This window comes from Urocampus carinirostris, chromosome 2, assembly GCF_059441175.1.
Source record: "Urocampus carinirostris isolate Australia breed hairy pipefish chromosome 2, RoL_Ucar_1.0, whole genome shotgun sequence".
NCBI classification, from domain to species: Eukaryota; Metazoa; Chordata; class Actinopteri; order Syngnathiformes; family Syngnathidae; genus Urocampus; species Urocampus carinirostris.
The window spans coordinates 9,171,789-9,192,879 of NC_142350.1; the positions used below are offsets into that span (position 1 = coordinate 9,171,789).

The 21,091-nt window shown below is 40.7% G+C and overlaps 2 protein-coding genes across 4 annotated transcripts in view; one reads left to right on the top strand and one right to left on the bottom strand.

Moving 5' to 3' along the window:
* LOC148370955 (adenylyl cyclase-associated protein 2-like) overlaps positions 1-21,091 on the top strand; it is a 23,502-nt gene continuing 2,411 nt past the window's right edge. The window contains exons 1-11 of one of the 2 annotated variants that reach the window (XM_088328784.1): positions 1-172; positions 5,060-5,172; positions 5,231-5,331; positions 7,454-7,531; positions 13,852-13,995; positions 15,440-15,525; positions 15,589-15,688; positions 17,861-18,020; positions 18,810-18,967; positions 20,159-20,282; positions 20,399-20,481. In XM_088328784.1, coding sequence (XP_088184910.1) covers positions 5,073-5,172; positions 5,231-5,331; positions 7,454-7,531; positions 13,852-13,995; positions 15,440-15,525; positions 15,589-15,688; positions 17,861-18,020; positions 18,810-18,967; positions 20,159-20,282; positions 20,399-20,481 — 1,134 coding nt within the window. In that variant the 5' untranslated portion in view covers positions 1-172; positions 5,060-5,072. Of the gene's footprint in view, positions 173-5,059; positions 5,173-5,230; positions 5,332-7,453; positions 7,532-13,851; positions 13,996-15,439; positions 15,526-15,582; positions 15,689-17,860; positions 18,021-18,809; positions 18,968-20,158; positions 20,283-20,398; positions 20,482-21,091 lie in introns of both variants that reach the window. The other variant, XM_088328783.1, reaches the window with a different exon arrangement.
* The window catches only part of aunip (aurora kinase A and ninein interacting protein), a 22,591-nt gene continuing 12,375 nt past the window's right edge, over positions 10,876-21,091 (bottom strand). The window contains exon 5 of one of the 2 annotated variants that reach the window (XM_088328788.1): positions 10,876-10,905. In XM_088328788.1, the coding sequence (XP_088184914.1) occupies positions 10,891-10,905 (15 nt within the window). In that variant the 3' untranslated portion in view covers positions 10,876-10,890. Of the gene's footprint in view, positions 10,906-17,973; positions 18,944-21,091 lie in introns of those variants that run through there. The other variant, XM_088328787.1, reaches the window with a different exon arrangement.

The window sequence follows — 21,091 nt, forward strand, 5'->3', positions numbered from 1 at the left end:
TGCGCACGTACGTGCGTGCGCGCGCGTGCCTGCGTGCGAGCTCCGTAGGGTTCTTTCTGCTCGGCTGAACTGGGAAGTCCCAGACGGACGAGAAGGCGAACAAGCGGGCAGGCACAAACAACTCTTGGACTGGACCAGAACCAGAACCAGAACCAGAAAAGCACAGGAGGAGGTACAGAACAAGAAAAAAAAGTTGGAGTGTGTGTGCTATACTTTGCGTGTGGGCGTGCACTTTACAAAGTAACGGAGAGGTTTTTTCCCATTAGCATGGCGATCCCCCGATTTTGTGATCGGTTTTAAAATAATTTGTTTGGTTTTACTTTATTTATTCTTGAATCCTTTTTCAAAATTATTTTTTCTATGAATGCAATCACTTTTGGGTCTATTACCATAAACTATTCAATTAAAGTATTATCTTGTTTTTTTTAGTATTTGTCTACTTTATTTCTTTATTTACATGCATATTCATAAGCTTTTGATAACTAGTTTTGATCGTGATTGTTTTTATCTTTTACTGGAAATAAGTCATGTTAAGTCTACGTAGTCATCTTTATCCCCTAATCACAAAAAGTCTAAAAAGGGCTGCACAGACCACACAGACTATTGCAGACTATTATATGAATTGATGAAAAAATATGCATATATTTTAAATCAGACCAATAACAATGACATACTGATGTAAATAAAATAAACAAAATACATCAAATATACTCAACAATATAAATAAATTCACGAAAATACCCAACGAAAAAGCTCAGACTTCCCAGGCTGATAACAATGACATCCTGTAATAAATCAAATAAAAAATAAATAAATAAATAAAAATAAAAGCACAAATTGAATCTGATACAAAAATACTGCCATCTAAATATTGCAACAGAAATACTACAAAAATACTTTAACAAGAGCAAAGAAGAGATCCGCAGGTTCAAGAGTGTTCTCCATTCAGGCCCTGGTGTTGTGTAATGCTCATCCCCTGAGATTTTATTTGCAACCTTAGTGGAAATGTTTAAATCTAAGCTCAAAACACACTTCTATTCCATAGCATATGAATAACCCATATTTTATGTTGACAATATCTGTTTATTATTTGTTATTGCAACATCCATTGCATTCTGGAAGGGGGATTGCCTCATGTGCAATCCCTTCTCAAGGTTTTTTCATTTTCCTCATGTTGAGTTTTTTTTTAGTTTTTCATTGCCTTCATGTAAGTTTTAGATCAGGGGATGGTGTAATAATAGTCTGTGCTTTGCAGCCCTTTGAGACTCTTTGTGATTAAGGGCTATACAAATAAACATGACTTGACTTGACTTAAAAGAAGTATTATGAAAAAAATACTACGGAAATACTATACATTTTCTACTATGGAAATTGCACAAAAATACTGTTGCAGAAATACTGCAAAATACTATAAAAATAAACAATACGACAAAAATACAGAAACACTACAAAAATGGGACTGCAGAAACAAATACACAAAGAAAAATAGAATGACAGTAATACTACAAAACTTAATATCAAAACCGGTGCTAGGAATCAAATGGAATGAAAATTCTGTTTTATTCTCTTTGTATTCGTACATGCTTAATTTGATTTTTTAATATTTATTATGTTGTAAACATTATGTATTATTATTTTCTATTCCTTAATAAAATATTAATTATTGAAAAAACGTTTTGGGGAGTTCATAACTTGTCTTTTGTTTTTATTCACTTATCGTTCTATATTCTTATTTTATTTTTATACAATTTTTTGTATTCTTTCTAAATCATTATTATAATTTGTATCATTATTATCATTAAGGGATATTATTAAAGGATATTATTTCATAAAATAATGTTTCTATCAACATTTTTTAGTGTGAAATGTTATATCATCTATAAATGTTTAATTAATAAAAACAATGTATTGTATTTTTTCATTTAGAATTTTGTTCTTAATTCTTTTGTTCTCATTTATTTAGTTTTTTTCAAAATATTTGTTATTATTTTTATTATTTTTATATCTTAAAATATTTAAAATGTATTTTTTGTTTATAACCTGGTTTCTTTTATTCACTTAGCTTTGTATATTTTTTCATTATCTAGCTTGTTGTTTTGTAATGATATTTCTCATTGTTTTTATATTTTTAAATCTCATTCAAATGCATTTAGAGGTATAATTTATTTTACTTTATTCCCACATTCTTAGTTTTTAGTTGGTTTCCTTTAAAAAAAATCAATCCATATATTTGATTGCATTGTTTTATCTATTTTAGATCCTTTTCAGTAATTTGTGTACTCATGAAAAAAAAAGAATACAATGCTCGCTTTTTTCGAGTTAGCAGCCGGTAAAGCTGAATTTAGCCTGGTAAAAGATCAGATAGCAACTCCGCACATGTTCTTTCTCAGCTGTCGGTGGCGGCCATGTCTCGCACCTGTCTACTGGTTGCTCTGGCAACAACAGGCCTACTCGCCCAAGAGTCGTTTAACATATAACTTGTTGTTGTTAGGATGATGTTTGCATCACTGTTACATTAGCACTCACTTTTATTTTTAACGTGAATCCGTACTGTGACTCATGACCAGCAGATTAGCAGCCACCTGCTAGCTTGCGGCGAGCTAAGTAGCGAGTCGCTAAGAGGAAAACACACTTGAAAACCAACACAGCGAAGATTTTAGGCTGGATGAAAAAAATTGCATATATGTAATTCATTTCTAGTTATTATCCATTAAAATGTTCTGATTTGCAAATAGTTTCCAGAGGGTGCCCTTGATTGAATCATATCAGTGCCAGTTTATACCAAATAGAACCAGTTTTGGCAGAGGTTCATTTATAAAGTGGAAAATTCCACCGTTGCAACAAAAGTTATTGACTTGTCCCTTTCAGTAAAAGGGTAATTGTAAACCATGTTTGTCTTTGACAGCTGTTGCCTGTAAATCATTTGTGCCCAGAATATTCTGCGATAAAGACCTTCAAAGGAAGCCACCATCGCGAGTACTGATACGTTAAAGTCTTTTATCGGTATTGGTACTTCAAAAAAACTTAGTATGACCATTTACACTCATACCTTGGAACACGCCATTCTTTATGCATAAGATGATTGTCTATGCTTTACCCAAAGTCCCTAAATGGGATTTGTCAGTCGTGATTTATTTTAGGTACAAAAAAATGAAGTGTTACACCCTCAATTGGAGTGTTTTTCTACTCCATTTAAAAAGGAAAACACCTGAAACAAAATGTGGTGAAATGTGGGCTGGACTATGTGTCAATCGCCAATTCCTAAAACAAAAGTTGTTTTCTATGCTGTTAGCATTCAAGTGTCTATAAAACAAGTTAATATGGCCTCAATACTGACTGTATGAATAGTTACTAAGAATTAAAAAAAAAAAAATTATTTTGTAATTCTAATATTTGTACTGTAATGTAGGTCTTAACCGAATGTCACTAGATGTCACGAAACGGACCCGGAAGCAGGAAGTCGGAATTCATATGCGTAGACGATCTGTCACTTTAATTAGGAAAGAAAAGTTGTCCAACACACAAACGAACCAAAAAGAAAACCAAACAGGTTCAAAGGCAATCAAAATTACAAACTAGACATTACTCAGATCAAACAGGCATGAACAGGTATTCAACAAGGTAAAGCAATGGTCTGGCAACGGGCAGTCCCAAAAGGAGCGTTTAAGTACTCCAAAAGCAATCAGTCCAATGCGTCTCAGCCGGTGTCAAGGGGCGGGGCCAATGGGCGCTATGACAACCGTGCATGATATGACAGAACCCCCCTTCAAGGGACAGCTCCTGAGGTCCCAAAAGGAAACAAATACCTCGCCCCCCAGAATGGGGCGACGCTCCTGATGAGGGCAACCCCACTCCCTCTTCAGAAAACGCAGGATTGGGGAGAGGCAGGAGCGGAAGCCGTACAAATCAGAGCGGCGAGTCGTACTGGCGGTCGTCGGAGTCGGACTGGCGGTCGTCGGAGTCGTACTGGCGATCGTCGGAGTCGGACTGGCGATCGTCGGAGTCGGACTGGCGATCGTCGGAGTCGGACAGGCAAGCAGGGGAGTCGGACAGGCAAGTAGGGGAGTCGGAAAGGCAAGCAGGGGAGTCAGACAGGCAAGCAGGGGAGTCAGACAGGCAAGCAGGGGAGTCAGACAGGCAAGCAGGGGAGTCAGACAGGCAAGCAGGGGAGTCAGACAGGCAAGCAGGAGAGTCAGACCGATAGATGGGTATGGAAGGTCAGCCGACAGGCGTGGTGTTGAGGCCGACAGGCGTGGCGTTGAGGCCGGCAGGAACCTCGGACAGCTCGGCAATGGCCACGACGGGCGGGGCCGTGGTTCGAGTTGGCAGGGAAGGTGACGTCGCGGCCAGAGAAGGAGCCGCGGAAGGCGGGGCCGTTGCCGATAGGAGCTCATTCAGCCGACGAGACAGGGACTCAGTCCGCTGAGCTAATTGCTTCATCTGGCGTTGCATGCGTTGAAGGGCGGCGACCTCACTGGGCGATCGCCAAACGGCGTCCTCCAGCTTTCCCCAAATTGTGTTGGGATCGTTCGCTGAGTTCACATCGTAAGGCCGGACCATTCTGTCACGGAACGGACCCGGAAGCAGGAAGTCGGAACTCATATGCGTAGACGATCTGTCACTTTAATTAGGAAAGAAAAGTTGTCCAACACACAAACGAACCAAAAACAAAACAAAACAGGTTCAAAGGCAATCAAAATTACAAACTAGGCATTACTCAGATCAAACAGGCATGAACAGGTCTTCAACAAGGTAAAGCAATGGTATGGCAACGGGCAGTCCCAAAAGGAGCGTTTAAGTACTCCAAAAGCAATCAGTCCAATGCGTCTCAGCCGGTCAAGGGCCGGGCCAACTGGGCGCTATGACAACCGTGCAGGATATGACACTAGATGTCATTGTTACAACATGAATTATTTTAAATACAAAAAAAATTGTTATGCCCTCATTAGCGATAGTATTTTCTAATGGCATTTACAGAGAAACCATCTCAAAGGCCAATTTCAGATGTATAAAAGTCCTTTTCTACAGGTAATACCAAAACAAATACTGAACTCTTCAGGTTTCTGGTGGTAATGGAGGCTTTGACGGAACGCCTGGAGCTTGCCGTAACTCAACTAGAGCAGCTATTGGCGTCCAAAAGTCTGACCAATGGTGTCAACGTCATCGATGGAGGTAGAATAGTTTTGTTTTGTGCTAGCTCCTGTAATAAACGCAAATTTACCTTTTTAAGCTCCAACCGGATGCATGGACGCCTTCGACGTTCTTATGAAAGGTCCGCTGACGGAGTATATGAAAGTCAGCAAGACCATTGGAAGTGATGTGGAGAAACATGTAAGTTCATCATGAGCTATACGCATTTCCGAAAATTTGCTACAGCTCAATTTCAATTTATTAGTGCCCTCTGATGTCATAGGATGGGAATAATGTTGAATGCTGTCAAATAAGATCAATTTCAAACTGAAAATAATCTATACAAAAATAATGAGGGACTGTAAGCCTATTAGCACAGTACTCTAAACTGTGTTTTGGGAATACAAGAACATTGTTCTATCTATCTATCTATCTACCCTGGTCATATCCCTTGAGAGGGGTGGCCTACAGCAAGACAAACACATACACAAAAACAAAGAAAAGAAAAAAGGAAAAATTAGCAAAAAGCAAACAATTCGACCATGGCCAACCCAAATGCCCAAACACCCAAACAAGTTAAGCACCACGGCACCCAAGTTGGTCATGCTTCCGTCCCTCCAGATTAAACGGGGCACAAGAAAGTGGCCATGTCACTCGGGCCAGGGTGACACAACACACTCTTCTGTTAAACAGCAGGGCCCGACAGCTTTCACTGGTTTATCCCTGCCGCATCATACAGGTGCCCTGCCCATCCTTTAGAACATGTCTAAACATCCCATTATCCATTTACAACACCTCTCCATTCATTCCTATCACCAACAAGAGCTCTAGCTTCCATTATATTTTGACCTCTTTCCTGCAGTGCACTTATAACACCATCCATCCACGTCAATCGCGGCCTTCCTCTTGGTCTCTTTCCATTTACTTCTGCTTTGTAGATCCTCTTCAACATTCGCTCCTCATCCATCCTCTCCATGTGTCCAAACCAACCGAGTACTCTTTTATCCACACGCTTGCTCAGTTCCACTACTACTCCAGTTCTGTCTCACAATTTCATTTCTCAATCCATCCAATCTTGTCACTCCTAACAGACTCCTCAAACACTTCATCTCAAAAACATTAAATTTCCTTCTCAAATCTGCGTTCAGGCTCTAAGTCTCTGCACCATACAACACAGTCGGCACAATCACACTCTTATACAGTCCTCTCTTAACATCCATACTCATACTCCTGTTACTCATTTTTACAGAAGGAAATAGTAACATTTTTGAGTACAATTATTTTCTTCCATTATTTCAGGCATTCTCCACTTTTCTCCGCTGTTTCCTTCTCTTAGCTACTTGGTGGCAGGCTATAGTCTCTGCTTGCTGCTATTGTAATAAAAAGCATCTCTTTGTCTATAAAGCTTGCTCTTGGAATCTTTGCTCCGCCTATTTAGAAGCTTATTTCACTAGTTGTTAAAGTTAGCCGCCTACACCAACTTTGACACAGTGATGCTTTTGGTATTGGCAGCTGGATGTAATGGTTGCTGAGGCCTATCATTCAGGCTGCTTTCACTTTTTTTCCCAGTTTCCTACATCCACTGATGTCAGCCACTTAGCTACAGGCTTTGGCTCGCCGTTTTTTCTCAGCCACTCCGCTTTTAAAGAAAGCTTGCTTTGTCGTTTAGTGTTACTCACCTTCCACAGCTGAGTTTCGCGATTCAGGCTTTTTCCACTTTTTTCACTTTTCCTTCTCCAGCCACCCATGTTAGGCACTTGATGGCATTCTATGGATCACTGCTTTTAATATTGTTGGCTGTTCTGCATAAATAAAGCTTGCTCTTGCAATCTTTTACTAGCCTTTTTAGGTGTTTATTCTGCTAGCTCCTAAAATTAGCCAATTCCACCAGCTCTGACCAACTCCAATTTTTAAAATTTTCAGTTGCTAGGGTTGTATCTACCTCACTTGATCTTCTGTTAAGATTGTTAAGAATATTGGCTTTCATGTCAGGTCGATGGCTAAAATCTATCAATAATATATAAAAGTAGACTCAAATTTTGCCAACTGCAATCGTTTGGGCTTTAGTGGTGAATTTTTAAACACTGTTACATTACATTGGACAAGTTAAGAATGGAAAAGAAACCAGTGTGTGTGTGTGCATGTGTGTGTCCATCTGTGTCCCATCACTGATTGGATGGAGAGCAGAGCGACTCACTTAAGGCCCGTGTGGCTCCTTTTAAGGAGAAAACCTCCCTGACGCTTCCCTTGAGGGCTTCTTCTCTAAACACACATTTTTATTTCCAAGAATCTTCGTGAATAAATCAACATTCCCCCCCTGCAGGCAGAGATGGTCAATGAAGCCCTGCAGACGCAAAGAACTTTCCTCAAATTGGCCGCCGAGCACCAGGAACCGGCCCAGGTATGGATGGAGTAATCACTCAAATGTTGTCAAATTTGTCTTGCATTCAAAGCATCTAAGAAATGTAGTTCCTCCTACATATTTTTACAGTACATTGTATTAAAGAGTAATTCAAGGATCTAAGTTTGTAAAATTTGGTTGTGATTGGTTTTATAGTCTCACTTTACCCATGAAGTACCACACACACGCACACAAACAGACACAGACGCACACAAACAGACACAGACACACACAAGCACAGCCCTCAGACTCTTTATGGTCATGTTCTATATTTGAGGCCTGTTGTCAGTGAATGTGTGAGATCATTCAATTTTTTTTCTCTGATATCACTGACTGGTACCGAGAGGCAAACTCTTGAGTGGACAATACTGGAATTTAATACCACAAAAGTAAAAATTTTGAAGAAAATATCTTGACAATCTTAACATAACATTTTTCCTGAAAATTACGTGAAATCAAGAACAATATTATTATTTGATTTCTAATTCACTGGTCCTGATACTAGTATGCTGGTATAGAACACGACGCAAGTACTGATACCCTAAAAAGGGGCTGATATCGGTGGAGATTGCCACAAATAATCCAAGGTAACAAATAGCAACATTGGAACATTCAAAGAATTACAACTGGTTTCACTTAGCAACATTAGATTTGGTTGGCATTTTTTTGCGACTCATACCAATTCTCATACCAAATTTCGCTAGCACAAAAATAAGCATTATTAAGAGCTTGCAACTGAATATTTTTCCATCAAGTTACATAAAAATAAAGACAATATTGTTATCTAGTTTCTAATTCCCTGGTCATAAAACTAGTATGCTGGTATTGAACACTGAGGCAATACAAATACCTTAAAAAGGGGCTGATATTAGTGGCGGTTCCTACAATATCATCCAAAGTGACAAAGATTAACAAAAAATAATAACAAAAATGATGAGAATTATTAACACCCTTTAAACCTGTTTCAAGCGCAACATATGTTTTGGTAGCCATTTTTTTCTTACACAAATGCCCATTCCTATACCGGACTTCGAAAACCGTAAAAATAATCATTTTGTAGAAAATCCTACCATAATATTTTTCCTTCAAGTTACATGATATCCACGATTCACAGATCCCTTAAACGCATGGGTCGTCGGGGCACCAATGATGATGCAACTCTGGACAGCTTTCTCCACTGTTGACAGTTCCTGGCCTGTTATTGGGTTGTGGCAAAGTTGGCACCAGTCCTTATGTTGTAGACCAGTTCCTTTTTTAGTCTTCCTATCCTCCTGCCCCCTTGGACTGTGCCCTGGAGAATTATCTTGGTCAGTCCTGATGATCTCGTGACGTGACCATACCACTGAAGTTTCCTTTTGGGCATCAGCTACCTAGCCCATGTGAAAAACAAAACGGTCTGCAACATAATTAGAGGGCAAATTGGACCCTACAAAGGACTAGATGAAATTACAAACAATCATTTTTCTATTTCCTGGTCCTGAAATTAATATAATGTTATCATACACCGACGTAAAAACCCTAAATTGGGGCTAATATCGCTTTAAATTCATCGGAGGCAATAAATTGCAACATAAAAAAATCAAACAAAATTAAAAGAACTATGAAACAAATCTAATCAATTCCAATTGGCAACATGAGATTAAGTGAGCATTTCTTTCAGACAGATACCAAATCCGATACCCAAAATTTGTTTAATCACCAATACCACCTGTAGCATATAACAATATTTTCCCTCTTCCCAAAAACAGATATTTTTGAAGAAATACCTTTAAATCACAACAAAAGTGTTTAACTTTCTTTTTTTCTATTTCTAAGTTTTTGTATTGGTGGTGCTATCAGTACCATCCTTTTTTAAGGTATTGGTGCTTGCGATGAAACTACAGGCTGCCTTCTAGAGGCCATTACATAATCAGGAAAATGAAATTAAACGGAAAAAAATGTAAATTACCATGATAGTGTATGGTAATTTAAAGATATGATATAACGACTAAGGAAAATACAATTTTGGGATTTCATAGTTAGTATATCTGTAAAAATATAAGTTATTTTTGTTTAAAACCGCTAACTTGGAGAATCCTATTTGCTCTGCCTCCTTCTTTAAATTTATCGTAAACATGTCCATTAAAATTGTGTCAATTCAAAGATTTCCCAGAAAATCTTAAAATTAGCTGAAAAAATATCTCTAATCTTTAACAGTGAATCGAGGATGCGCTCTTCTCCAACAACCGAGGGGTCGGGATTATACGCAGTCTCAGGCTTCTCTTCTCAATTTGCACGCGTGTGAAAGGTATAGTGTAAACAGTGGAAAGCGAGGTATGCCTTACAAGGCCACGGGGATCTCCTCGTTTGTTCCGGAATGTTGCGAGAAGGGAACCCTGACCACAAAGAGGAGCAGAAGGAGGACATTAAAAAAATGTTTTTAAAAAGTCGACTGGGTCTGGTCTGATTGTGAAAAAAAGGATAAAAAATTATATATAAGTGAAAAATAGGAAGTGGTTGAGGCTAAATGTGAACAATATTCAGGATGGTCCGAAAATCTATCTCGTTAACCATAAATGATTTCTAAAACTTCATCAAATTGGTTAGAATTGCCACCCGTGGCATATTTTGTCTAATTTTTTGCCTTTTTGTTTTTGGAAAGAACTTAAAAACAGTTGGGGTAGCGGATATTGGTCCTAAACTGTTAACACCATGTAATTTCTGAGTTATTGCAAATGGAAGGAATAGATTTACTCTACATATGTTGAAAAGAAGACAATTGAGTTATTTATATAGCAATCTGAAAACTGAATGTAATCCATCCATCCTTTCATTATTGTCACGAGGTGGAAGGGGTGACCGGACCAGAACGGAGGCAGGAGGCAGGAAGGGAGAACTCAATTGCGTACGATCAAAGCTTTTATTTACCAAAATAAAAGTCGTCCAAAAACTCCGGGACAAAATAGAACAAAAACATTCTTACACTCAGAATGGTCAGGTACAGGTTTCCTCCGACTTAAACTAAACAGGACAATGCATAACAGAACAGAAAAGGTATAATGAGCCAACCCCCGCAATACCCACAGCCCAACCTTAAATAGCAGCCACGCAATTAGCTGATCTGCTTCAGCTGGTGCCCAGGGGGCGGGGCAGACCGGTCGCCACGGCGACCATGACAGAGCCCCCCCTTTAAGAGACAGCTCCTGAGGTCCCCAAAAGAACAAATTACTACCTCGCGCCCCGGAATGGTTCGACGGTCAGCAGGGGGGGTCAGACAGGTGATCGGCAGCGGAGTCGTAATCAGGACAGGCAAAATCAGGAGAGGCAGAATCAGGACCGGCAGAATCAGAAGAGTCGGAATCAAAACAGGAGAGACGGACTCAGGGCAGGAAAATCTGGAGAGGCAGAATCAGGACAGGACAGGCAAAATCAGGAAAGGCAGAATCAGGACAGGACAGGCAAAATCAGGAAAGGCAGAATCAGGACAGGCAGAATCAGAAGAGTCGGAATCAGGACAGGCGGAAACAGGGGAGTCGGACTCAGGACAGGCAAAATCAGAACCGGCAAGACAGGACAGGCAGAATCAGAACCGGCAAAAACAGGAGAGTCGAATCAGAACCGGCAAACAGGACAGGCAGAATCAGACAGGACAGGCAGAATCAGAACCGGCAAAAACAGGAGAGTCGACTCAGAACCGGCAAAAACAGGAGAGTCGACTCAGAACAGGCAAAAACAGGTGAGTCGAATCAGAACCGGCAAACAGGTGAGTCGAATTCAGAACCGGCAAACAGGTGAGTTGAATCAGAACCGGCAAACAGGACAGGCAGAATCAGACAGGACAGGCGGAATCAGAACAGGCAAGACAGGACAGGCAGGCAGGGAAGTTGGACTGGCAGGCCGGGGAGTCCAACAGCCAGGCCGGGGAGTCGAACAGGCAGGCCGGAGAGTCGAACAGGCAGGCCGGAGAGTCGAACAGGCAGGCCGGAGAGTCGAACAGGCAGGCCGGAGAGTCGAACAGGCAGGACGGAGAGTCGAACAGGCAGGCCGGAGAGTCGAACAGGCAGGCCGGAGAGTCGAACAGGCAGGCCGGAGAGTCGAACAGGACAGGTAGGGGAGTCGAACAGGACAGGCGAAAACAGGACAGGCGGAGTCGGACAGGCAGGCAGCGGAGTCGGGGTCGGACTGGCAGGCAGCGGAGTCGGACTGGCAGGCAGCGGAGTCGGACTGGCAGGCAGCGGAGTCGGACTGGCAGGCCGCGGAGTCGGACTGGTTCGAACAGGCAGGGAAGGTTACCTCAATGGGTGCTTGCCAAACGGCGTCCTCCAACTCTCCCCAAATCGCGCTGGGATCGTTCGCTGAGTTCACTTCTGGTTGGCTCATTCTGTCACGAGGTGGAAGGGGTGACCGGACCAGAACGGAGGCAGGAGTCAGGAAGGGAGAACTCAATTGCGTACGATCAAAGCTTTTATTTACCAAAATAAAAGTCGTCCAAAAACTCCGGGACAAAACAGAACAAAAACATTCTTACACTCAGAATGGTCAGGTACCGGTTTCTTCCGACTTAAACTAAACAGGACAAGGCATAACAGAACAGAAAAGGTATAATGAGCCAACCCTCGCAATACCCACAGCCCAACCTTAAATAGCAGCCACGCAATTAGCTGATCTGCTTCAGCTGGTGCCCACGGGGCGGGGCAGACCGGTCGCCACGGCGACCATGACAATTATCTAAACTGCTTATCCTCAGTAGGGTTGCTGGAACCAATTCCAGCCATCTTCAGGCAGTGGGCAGGGGACACCTTGAATTGGTTGCCACCCAGTCGCAGGGCACATTGAGATAGACAACCATTCACTCACTCATTCACACCTGGGGACAATCTGTTTTTGGAAAGTGGGAGGAAATAAGAGTGCCCGGAGGAAAACCACGCAAGCACGGGGAGAACATGCAAACTCCACACAGGAAGTTTCGATATCATGACCTCAGAACTGTGCCGCATTTCATCATCACCAGGTTGTGATCGCTTCCCACATCGGCTCCTGGATATGTGTGTGCTTGCTGTCTTGATTCCACTTTTGAGGACTGTTGTGGAACCATGATGTAGTAAACCTGACTTTGCTGGATTCCATCTAGATGGTGACATGTCCATTTTCTGGAGTTTACATTTTTTAAATTAAGTAAGTTATGACAGTTACATTTAAAAAGAAAATTGGGGCGTGAATATCTTAAGGCAGTTTGAAAAATACAAAAACTTCTTGAGTGGACTAAATATTGTTTGTTCTTACTTACCCAGCCTTGCGAGAGCTGCTAAAGAGTCTAACAGGTTTTTGGGGATATTTTCATTGCCCTCATGTAGTCAAGTCATGTTTATTTGCATAGCCCTTAACAACGAGGAGTCTCAAAGGGTTGCACAGACCACAGATCATTGCAAATTCCTGATCATTATTACACCATCCCCTGATCTAAAACCTACATGAAGGCAATGATAAGCTATAGAATATAAGTATGTTTTAAGCCTAGACTTAAACGGTACCATTGGTGTAGCATATCGAATCTCAGAGGGCATAGGATTCCACAGCAACGGGGATCGAATGGAGGATGCTCTCGACCCTGCGGATTTCTTCTTGGCCCTTGGGATCACTAGTAGACCAGCATTTTCAGAGCAAAGGCTCCGAACTGGAACATAGAGGGAAATTAAATGTAGGTTTCAGATCAGAGGATGGTTTGGTGTTTCCAGCCCTTTGAGACTGTTTGTGATAAAGGGCTATACAAATAAAAATGACTTGACTTGATTGTTATTATTTTTCTGAGGATTATTTTTCTCATTTTTTTCAAATGTGCAGTCCCTTCTCAAGGTTTCTTCATTTTTCTCATGTTGAAGTTTTTGAGTTTTTCCTTGCCCTCATGTAGGTTTTAGATTAGGGGGTGGTGTAATAATAGTCCGTGGTTAGCAATAATCTGTGGTCTGTGCAGCCCTTTGAGACTCTTTGTGATTAAGGGCTATACAAATAAACATACCTTGACTTGACTTAAGCAGATATCTGCGGTTCAGTCCGTGTCTGAATGACATCATCTCACTGTGAGTCATTGTGAGAGAGTTTGTAGGTCTGTGCTATGAAGCAATTATGTCACACAGTGGAAAATAGCATTCATAAAATCCTGATACATTCTTTTACGCTGTATGCACATGTTGGGTTCCGAGTGTGCTCATAATACTAACAATTAATATTTTCGGCATAATAATATTAATCAATCCAGATCACACAGTTTCACATCAGGCCAGAAGTGACAGTGGAGAGTTAAAAGTCAACAAAATTACAAAAAAATTTTTTTTTTTCCTCAGACAGAACTCCATGACCTGCTGAAACCCATTTCGGACCACATCCAGAAGATTCAGAATTTCAGAGAACACAACCGCGGCAGCCAACTCTTCAATCACCTGTCGGCCGTCAGCGAGAGCATCCCTGCCCTTGGATGGGTAGCCGTGGTAACATCAAAATAGAAATAGCTGAAGCTAGGAAGGATAACGTCACCAAACGCAAATTTTACATTACAGCAATCCAGTAGTTCTCAAATATTTGGGCTCTTAAAAGAGGGGCACGTTTGACCGCAGGGAAGTTCTTTTTATGTATTAACTGTAGAATAAAGTGCAATTGCACCTCCACTACACTAGGAGCAGTGGCACTCTCACATGGGTGGGCGCAAGAGGTTTCCTTCTTCCTAGGGGTGGCTAATCCAATTGCTACTTCGCATTATGCAGCACATTTTTGTCGGGCTATTTTGCTGTGTTATCCACCAAAAATTGCACTAAAGCAGCTCATATTCATTATCCCTGGTTGCATATTGCTGCGAAGCAGGGACTGCAGAGCGTACTTTTGTTGAACCTGGCGGCTCTATTTTGCCGTTCTGTTCACCTAAAAGTAAACAGCACTCATGCTGGCGTAATTTATTATGCTCTATCACATATTGCTGCCAGTGGGGACCGGTGGAGCTTACTTTTGTCGGGTCTGGCTTTTTCTGGATGTTACATTGCTTAAAATGAACCGTGATCCCCTAACGTCCATCGCATAATTCTTCGAGCAGGAGCTGGCATAGCACATTTTTGGCCAGCCCAGGGCCTGTTTTTTGCCGTTCTCTCCATCAAAACTGCACTCAAGCAGCCACAATCCATTATCCCCGATTACATATTGCCTGAGCAGGGACCAGCATAAGGCACATTTTTCAAGAACTGTGCCACTAAGGCCCACCCAAAATGAAATACCCAGTTGTGGCCATGATCCGATTTCTGCAGTCAACTATTGCTGAGAGCAGGGGCCAGCAGAGTGCAATTTTAACGGGCCTGGCGGCTCTTTTTTGCCGTTCTGTCCAACAAAAAGTGGACTGCACTCACATGGCTACGATCAATTATCCCCAATCGCATATTGCCGCGGGCAGAAATTGGCATAAGGCACTTTTGTCGGGAGTCGTACCGCTTTGGCCTGCCTGAAATGCATTGCACGGGATGGCAGATTGCATTTTTTTTTCATCTCAGGCCTCTAAAGCATGCCATCATAGCCTGCCTAAAATGAACTGTAAATGGTCTGCATTTTTATAGCGCTTTTCAAGTCAGTGAAGACCTCCGAAAGTGCTTTACAATGTTACACTTACCCATTCACACACCGATAGCAGCGTCCACCATAAAAGGCAACTACTGAGTCAATTTGTGTCACGTGTGGCAGTTTTGTTTACCGTTCTTTCCGCCTAAAACGAACAGCACCCGTGCTACCGCAATCCATTATCCCCGGTCCACTATTGCTTTGAGCGAGCGCCGGCAGAGTTAAAAATGAAGGGCCACTTTACAGATTTGTGCGTAGAGTGGGGGGTTCCGGTCCCGATTAACAGTCATAAACAAGGGATTACAGTACAAAAACCCTGATCTCTTCACATTTTAGAGCCAGAAGCCAGTTCCTTATGTGAAGGAAATGAACGACGCAGCCACCTTCTACACCAACAGGGTGCTCAAAGACTACAAGGAAAGGTAAAAAAAAAATTTTAATCTTAAATATTCAAATAAGTATTTGTTTGTGTGCGTAAGTGACAGACGCCACGTGGACTGGGTGCGCTCATATTTATCCATCTGGTCGGAGATGCAGTCGTTTATCAAACGCCACCATGCCACCGGGCTGCTCTGGAGTACCACGGTCAGTCCCGGAAACAGCGTTAGCGTCCGAGCTACCTCACCTGCAATGTTACTTTAATTACAAAAGCTCGATTGAAAAGAGTTTGCTGAAACTTGAGCATTGATAATGCTGAGCGTGTGTGTCAGCTGTCATGCTCAAGACCGGAGTTTAAAATTCAACAGCTGGTCCACAGAGGAGAATTGAGGATTTTTTTTAAATTTTTTTTACAAAGGGGCGAATATGCTAGCTGGAATCTAAACTGCAATACTCTAAAGTTCCCTGCTATATGTTCTCTGATTATTCTTGCAGCTGTTTTGGGGGAAAAATCCAATAAAATAGCAGTTTTAGTCGTTTTATTTGTATAGCCCTTAATCACAAGAAGTCTGTAGGGACAGTACATATAGTCGACGAGGTGGCTAGGCCTTATGTGAACCTGTAGTACAAAATATTTACGTTAAACTTACAACTGATTTACACCCTTTAAATAACATTCTAGGTTTTGGGGTTTTCAATAAGACATAATATTTAGATAGTGTGTATCATTTTAAAGAAACATTAAGCATTGCATTCCTCAAGAACAGGGAAAATACTAATATTGTTATGATATGTGAGTTTTCTGGCTCCAGTAAATACATTTGGTTACAAAGAATCTAAATCTAAACTCAACAAAAGCCACTGAATATCTGGTTTCATTGTCACAAACGTTATATCTTCCAGAATAAAACTTAAAGAAATAAAATGTAAGCATTGAAATTTCCAGACTTAGACTTGAAAGTACTACTAACACAGATGTTTTCCTTTATTTTTTACCATCACAACTAGCCAGCAATTAATGGTTGTTTTTCTTTTGACAATGTCTTGCTTTGTGTTGAAAGGTGACAAGTAAATTCAAAATGTCATAGATGCATCAACAACAATAACGCTCATTAGCAATAACACAAAGTAAACTAAAATGTAAAATACAATGCATTTATTCTGCCCCTTGTATAGAAAAAAATAACTGTATTTCCTTATTCTTATGTTCTCACTATGTTGTTACTAATGTCATTGTATTTTTTGTGTGCCGTACATACAATTTGGCTAGTCTACTAGGTTGTAAATAGCAATCTCAATATTTTTAATCAACCATTTAAGTCTTTTGTTACATGATTATCCAGGATTGCCATTACTAATCTCATGATTAATGTACTTAATACTGTAATCAATGACAATAAAGAGAATTATATTGTAACATGACAACAGCAGAATTTAGAAGAGAGACTACACAAATATCAGTGCAGACTCAGCATAGTTTGACCTAATTAATCTAGCTTGTGGTATAAACTTCTTTGTCAGCACGATTCTTAAACAATTTGATGGGCCTTTCCTTGTAATTTCAAGGATATAAAAATAAACTTGACCGACATATATTATTTTGACTGCTTGATCACAGAAACAAAAGGCTAACACCAAAGTTGAATAAAAAAAATCAGCTATTCAGTGGCTTTATGCAGTTTATATAAACACGCATATGCAACCTGAATAAATGACTTAACTTCTGTCGATTTTATAAAACCTACGTATATCTGTGGGAGTAGACTGGTGTTAAAGTGAACCGCCATGCAAAAGGTAGAAAGCCTGTGAGAAGTTCAGGAGCAGTGAGATTTCAGAATAAATTGCGTTCCAGTCACCATGGGAAAATCAGATATTCCACATCAGAAAAATCTGAGCTGACCTTGCACAAAATCTCAAAATTTATCAAGATATAGTTTTAGTATTCAATGGTAGTCAGTTCTGATGATGACTCGGGCAAACTGTATCACTGATCTCAACAGTAGTTCTCCCAGAACAATTTTCTTTTTAACGTGCGTGCAAAAAACACTACTTCTTAATATTCTTAATACACTCTTATTTTGTTAAAATATCCGTTTAAGGGTAGTTTAGTTAATACACTAATAATAAACTAAATAGCGCAAAGCTGAGAAAAAAACGAGCTTCAACAATTATTTTGTGTAATGGAAGACACCCCCCAAACCCCAAGGAGCATGACAGCGGCTGCAATGATGACTCTAGGCAGCAGTTAGTAAAACAATTTAAATTCCGTACAGCTCCTATTTTCTTGCACGGGTGACAAAACAAAATCATAAAATACGTTGTGCAGCGCTCCCTTCCTGTGGACAATTTCATATTACACTGATCCTCCTATATTTGCAGGGTCCTCTCCCCCCAGCGTCCCTCTTTGAAAAACACAGCACCCCCTTCCCCCCACCCCCACTTTCGCCTCCTCCCTCCTCAGAAGAGACCCAGGTTCTTGGCCCCACCCTTCACTCTGCACTCTTCGACCAGCTAAATCAAGGCTTGGACATCACCAAAGGTTGGCTTCCCCTGTTGGTACACAGTCACATTTTTGTTTTCATTCTCCTTTAAAATCAGTGTTTCTCAACTGTTGGGTCGTGACCCACTCTTGGGTGCCTGACATTTTTTCAGTAGGTCACAGTCGCCTTTGCCGTGGCAAAATTTTGCCAAAAATAATGGATTGATTGCACTCAGTCAATCAGCGCCAACCCAATTGTGCTTGAGAGTGACCACATCTCATTTTATTGCAATTTTGTTTCTTGTATTTCTAATTTTTGGCCATAACAAGGGGTCTCAAGAAAGTTACTGATAAGGGATAGGAATAATGGAAAACAACGATCGAGTCAAATAAGGAAACTACTGGGAAATCTGAAAAGGGTGTACGAGTGTCTGTCATTTAATCAGTGCTTTAGGGTACAAGAAATGATTTTAAAACGCTCTCTTTTTTACAGATCTTTCAATCTTTATTATCTGTTTAAACCATTGTAGTTTTTTTTAGTAACCCGATTTCTTAATATTTTGGGTACGTATTTCTTTCGCATGTGGCCATGTTCAAGTAGTTTTAGTGAGTCGGCTTATATGCCATATAAGCTAATATGTGAGTATAACGGTAGTTTAAGTTGGTTTAGTTTTTCTGGTCATTTTGCTTTATAAAAAATGTGAATATGTTATACTATCTCCACTTCAAACTACCACATCCGATCAATTTGGAGAGTGGAGTTTTTTTTCTTGATTTGGGTTGCAGCTTGATCTTAGGGTGTTGATGGTTGGTCCAGTTGAAGACCAATGTTCTAAATCCATCTCGTAGGCTTGAAACACGTCTCAGACAACCGGAAGACTCACAAGAACCCCCAACTGAGGTCCCAGGAGGCCCCGAGTGGGAAAGGGCCGAAGAAAGAGTCAGTATCAGCAGCTCCCAAGAAGAAACCCCCACTGTTTGAGCTGGAGGGGAAAAAATGGATGGTGGTAGGTGTCATTTAGCAAGAATATTTTTTAAATAAAGGCTTACAAAGGATGAGCAGTACCTTGGAAGGTTTTATTAACAGAATTTTCTTGGCATGAATGAGTTAGAGACAATTGCTGTAGAAATTCACAAATGCAAAGACTGAGATGGCTTGTATTTGTTATTATACTAAAGGCATATCGTATCTAAAAGTAGTTGTACATTTATTATGCATTTTGTACAAAGTTCAACAGTTGAATAGACCACTGTCCACTGAAGATGGATGGCCTGCATGGGGCGGTCTTGCTTAGGCCACTTAACCTTTGACTGAGCAATTGTGTTTTGCTAACAGGGTTAAGAGTTGGAGTTTGCCTCTTTTTATTTCATGCCCGTGCTGGTATTCAGGAATGTGCCTGTTTATGGCCAGCCAGTCGCAGGGCACACGAAGACATATGCTAATTCACACCTAGGGACAATTTGGACCGGGCAATCAACCTGATATGCAAGTTTTTTTCGGAATGTGGGAGAAAACCGGAGTGCCAGCAGGAAACCCCCCTAAGTGCGGAGAGTACATTCAAACTCTGTACAGGACAACTGGTAGTAGGATTTGAACCCATGAACTCAGAACTGTGCCGCAGTCGCGCTAACCAATCAGCTGCCATGCCGGCAAATATTTAAATTGGCAAAAATAAAGTAATAAAATTGCATTTTTTGAATAGTCGAAGGTCAAGAAATGTATTCTAAATAACACGAGCCTCACCTAAAGAAACCTGACATAATAGTCCGCCATCGTGCTGCTACGGGTACCCAAATACTGCCAAAAAGGCTGGGCAGAACAATGGCAGGTAAAATAGTTCATTTCGATCCTTTTTAGTCTCCATATTTTGCATTATTCCCGGTGCTTTTTAGCATTCGTTTCCAGTTTAACTGCACAATACAACGACATCAAGTGGGCTAATGCACACTGTCCCTGTATTAAAAAAATTAAGCGTTGGCTCAAAAAAGGTGGGAAAACACTCATGTGTTCTCTTCAGAGAAGCTGATAGACCTAACAATGGAGCTCAAGGCCACTTCTGGCGAGAAAAAATGAAGTTACATATGTATGCGTCAATAAATGAAGAAGTTATACATGATTGAAATAATGAAAAAAATCATACAATCGAGACTAAATAAAGGCAATGACATGTTTCAATATGACAATATAATTTACGCAGGAGAACTTTGAAAACAAGCACGACCTGGCGATCGAGGAGACAGAACTGAAGCAGGTGGTCTACGTTTTTGCTTGCAACAATGTGACCTTGCACGTCAAAGGGAAGGTTAATTCCATCATTGTAGGTAAGGCCCTCCTCAAAAATGTCTTCCTCTAGTGGCGTGATTAGGTATAAATGCGTAGCTGCATTTCAGTAAGGTTTAACTTTGATTTTGATATTTGGTGTATGTTCACTGTTCAGATAACTGCAAAAAATTTGGTCTGGTGTTTGAAAACGTGGTCGGAATCGTGGAAATCATCAACTCCAAGGCTGTACAACTACAGGTGAGACTTTTAAAGAAAATAAATGCCACCAAAGGATTTTAATTAGATTTTTTTAAATCCACATAATTGAATAATTATAGTCGTTCAGGTAGACGTGTTATTGACCTCTTAACATTCCTGTAAAATTCGCCTAAAATCCCAATCCCAGACCTACCCAAAGTAAATTGAATGTTGTTCTTGAACCATTTGGAGATAACAGACGATTTTGGTCTATTTTGAAAGGCAACTTTCTCAAGTTTTTTCTGCAAGTGCTAATAATAATTAAGTAATCTGAGTTGGAACATACAGAAATCAAATGTTTTTTGCAATTAAATGCCTGCAGATGAGTGTAGCATGGGCATCTTAGCTAGAAAACAGCAGGGACAATAGCAGAATGCCTTACCTGAGGCGTGTTCAGGAGAGTGAGTGATTGCTATCGCGAGCTATCGCTAGCTTCTGAACGGCCAGTGATTATTGAGTGCCCGAGTAATCACGGGAGAAAGACCGCTTACTTTGATTTCCAACATGGCGTCGACAGTGCAGAAGATGGAGGATCTCACCCTGACGAGTGCTGTTGGCGATGTAATATATCGTCTTACATTGCCTGGTAATGTTTGTGAACAATGCAAGA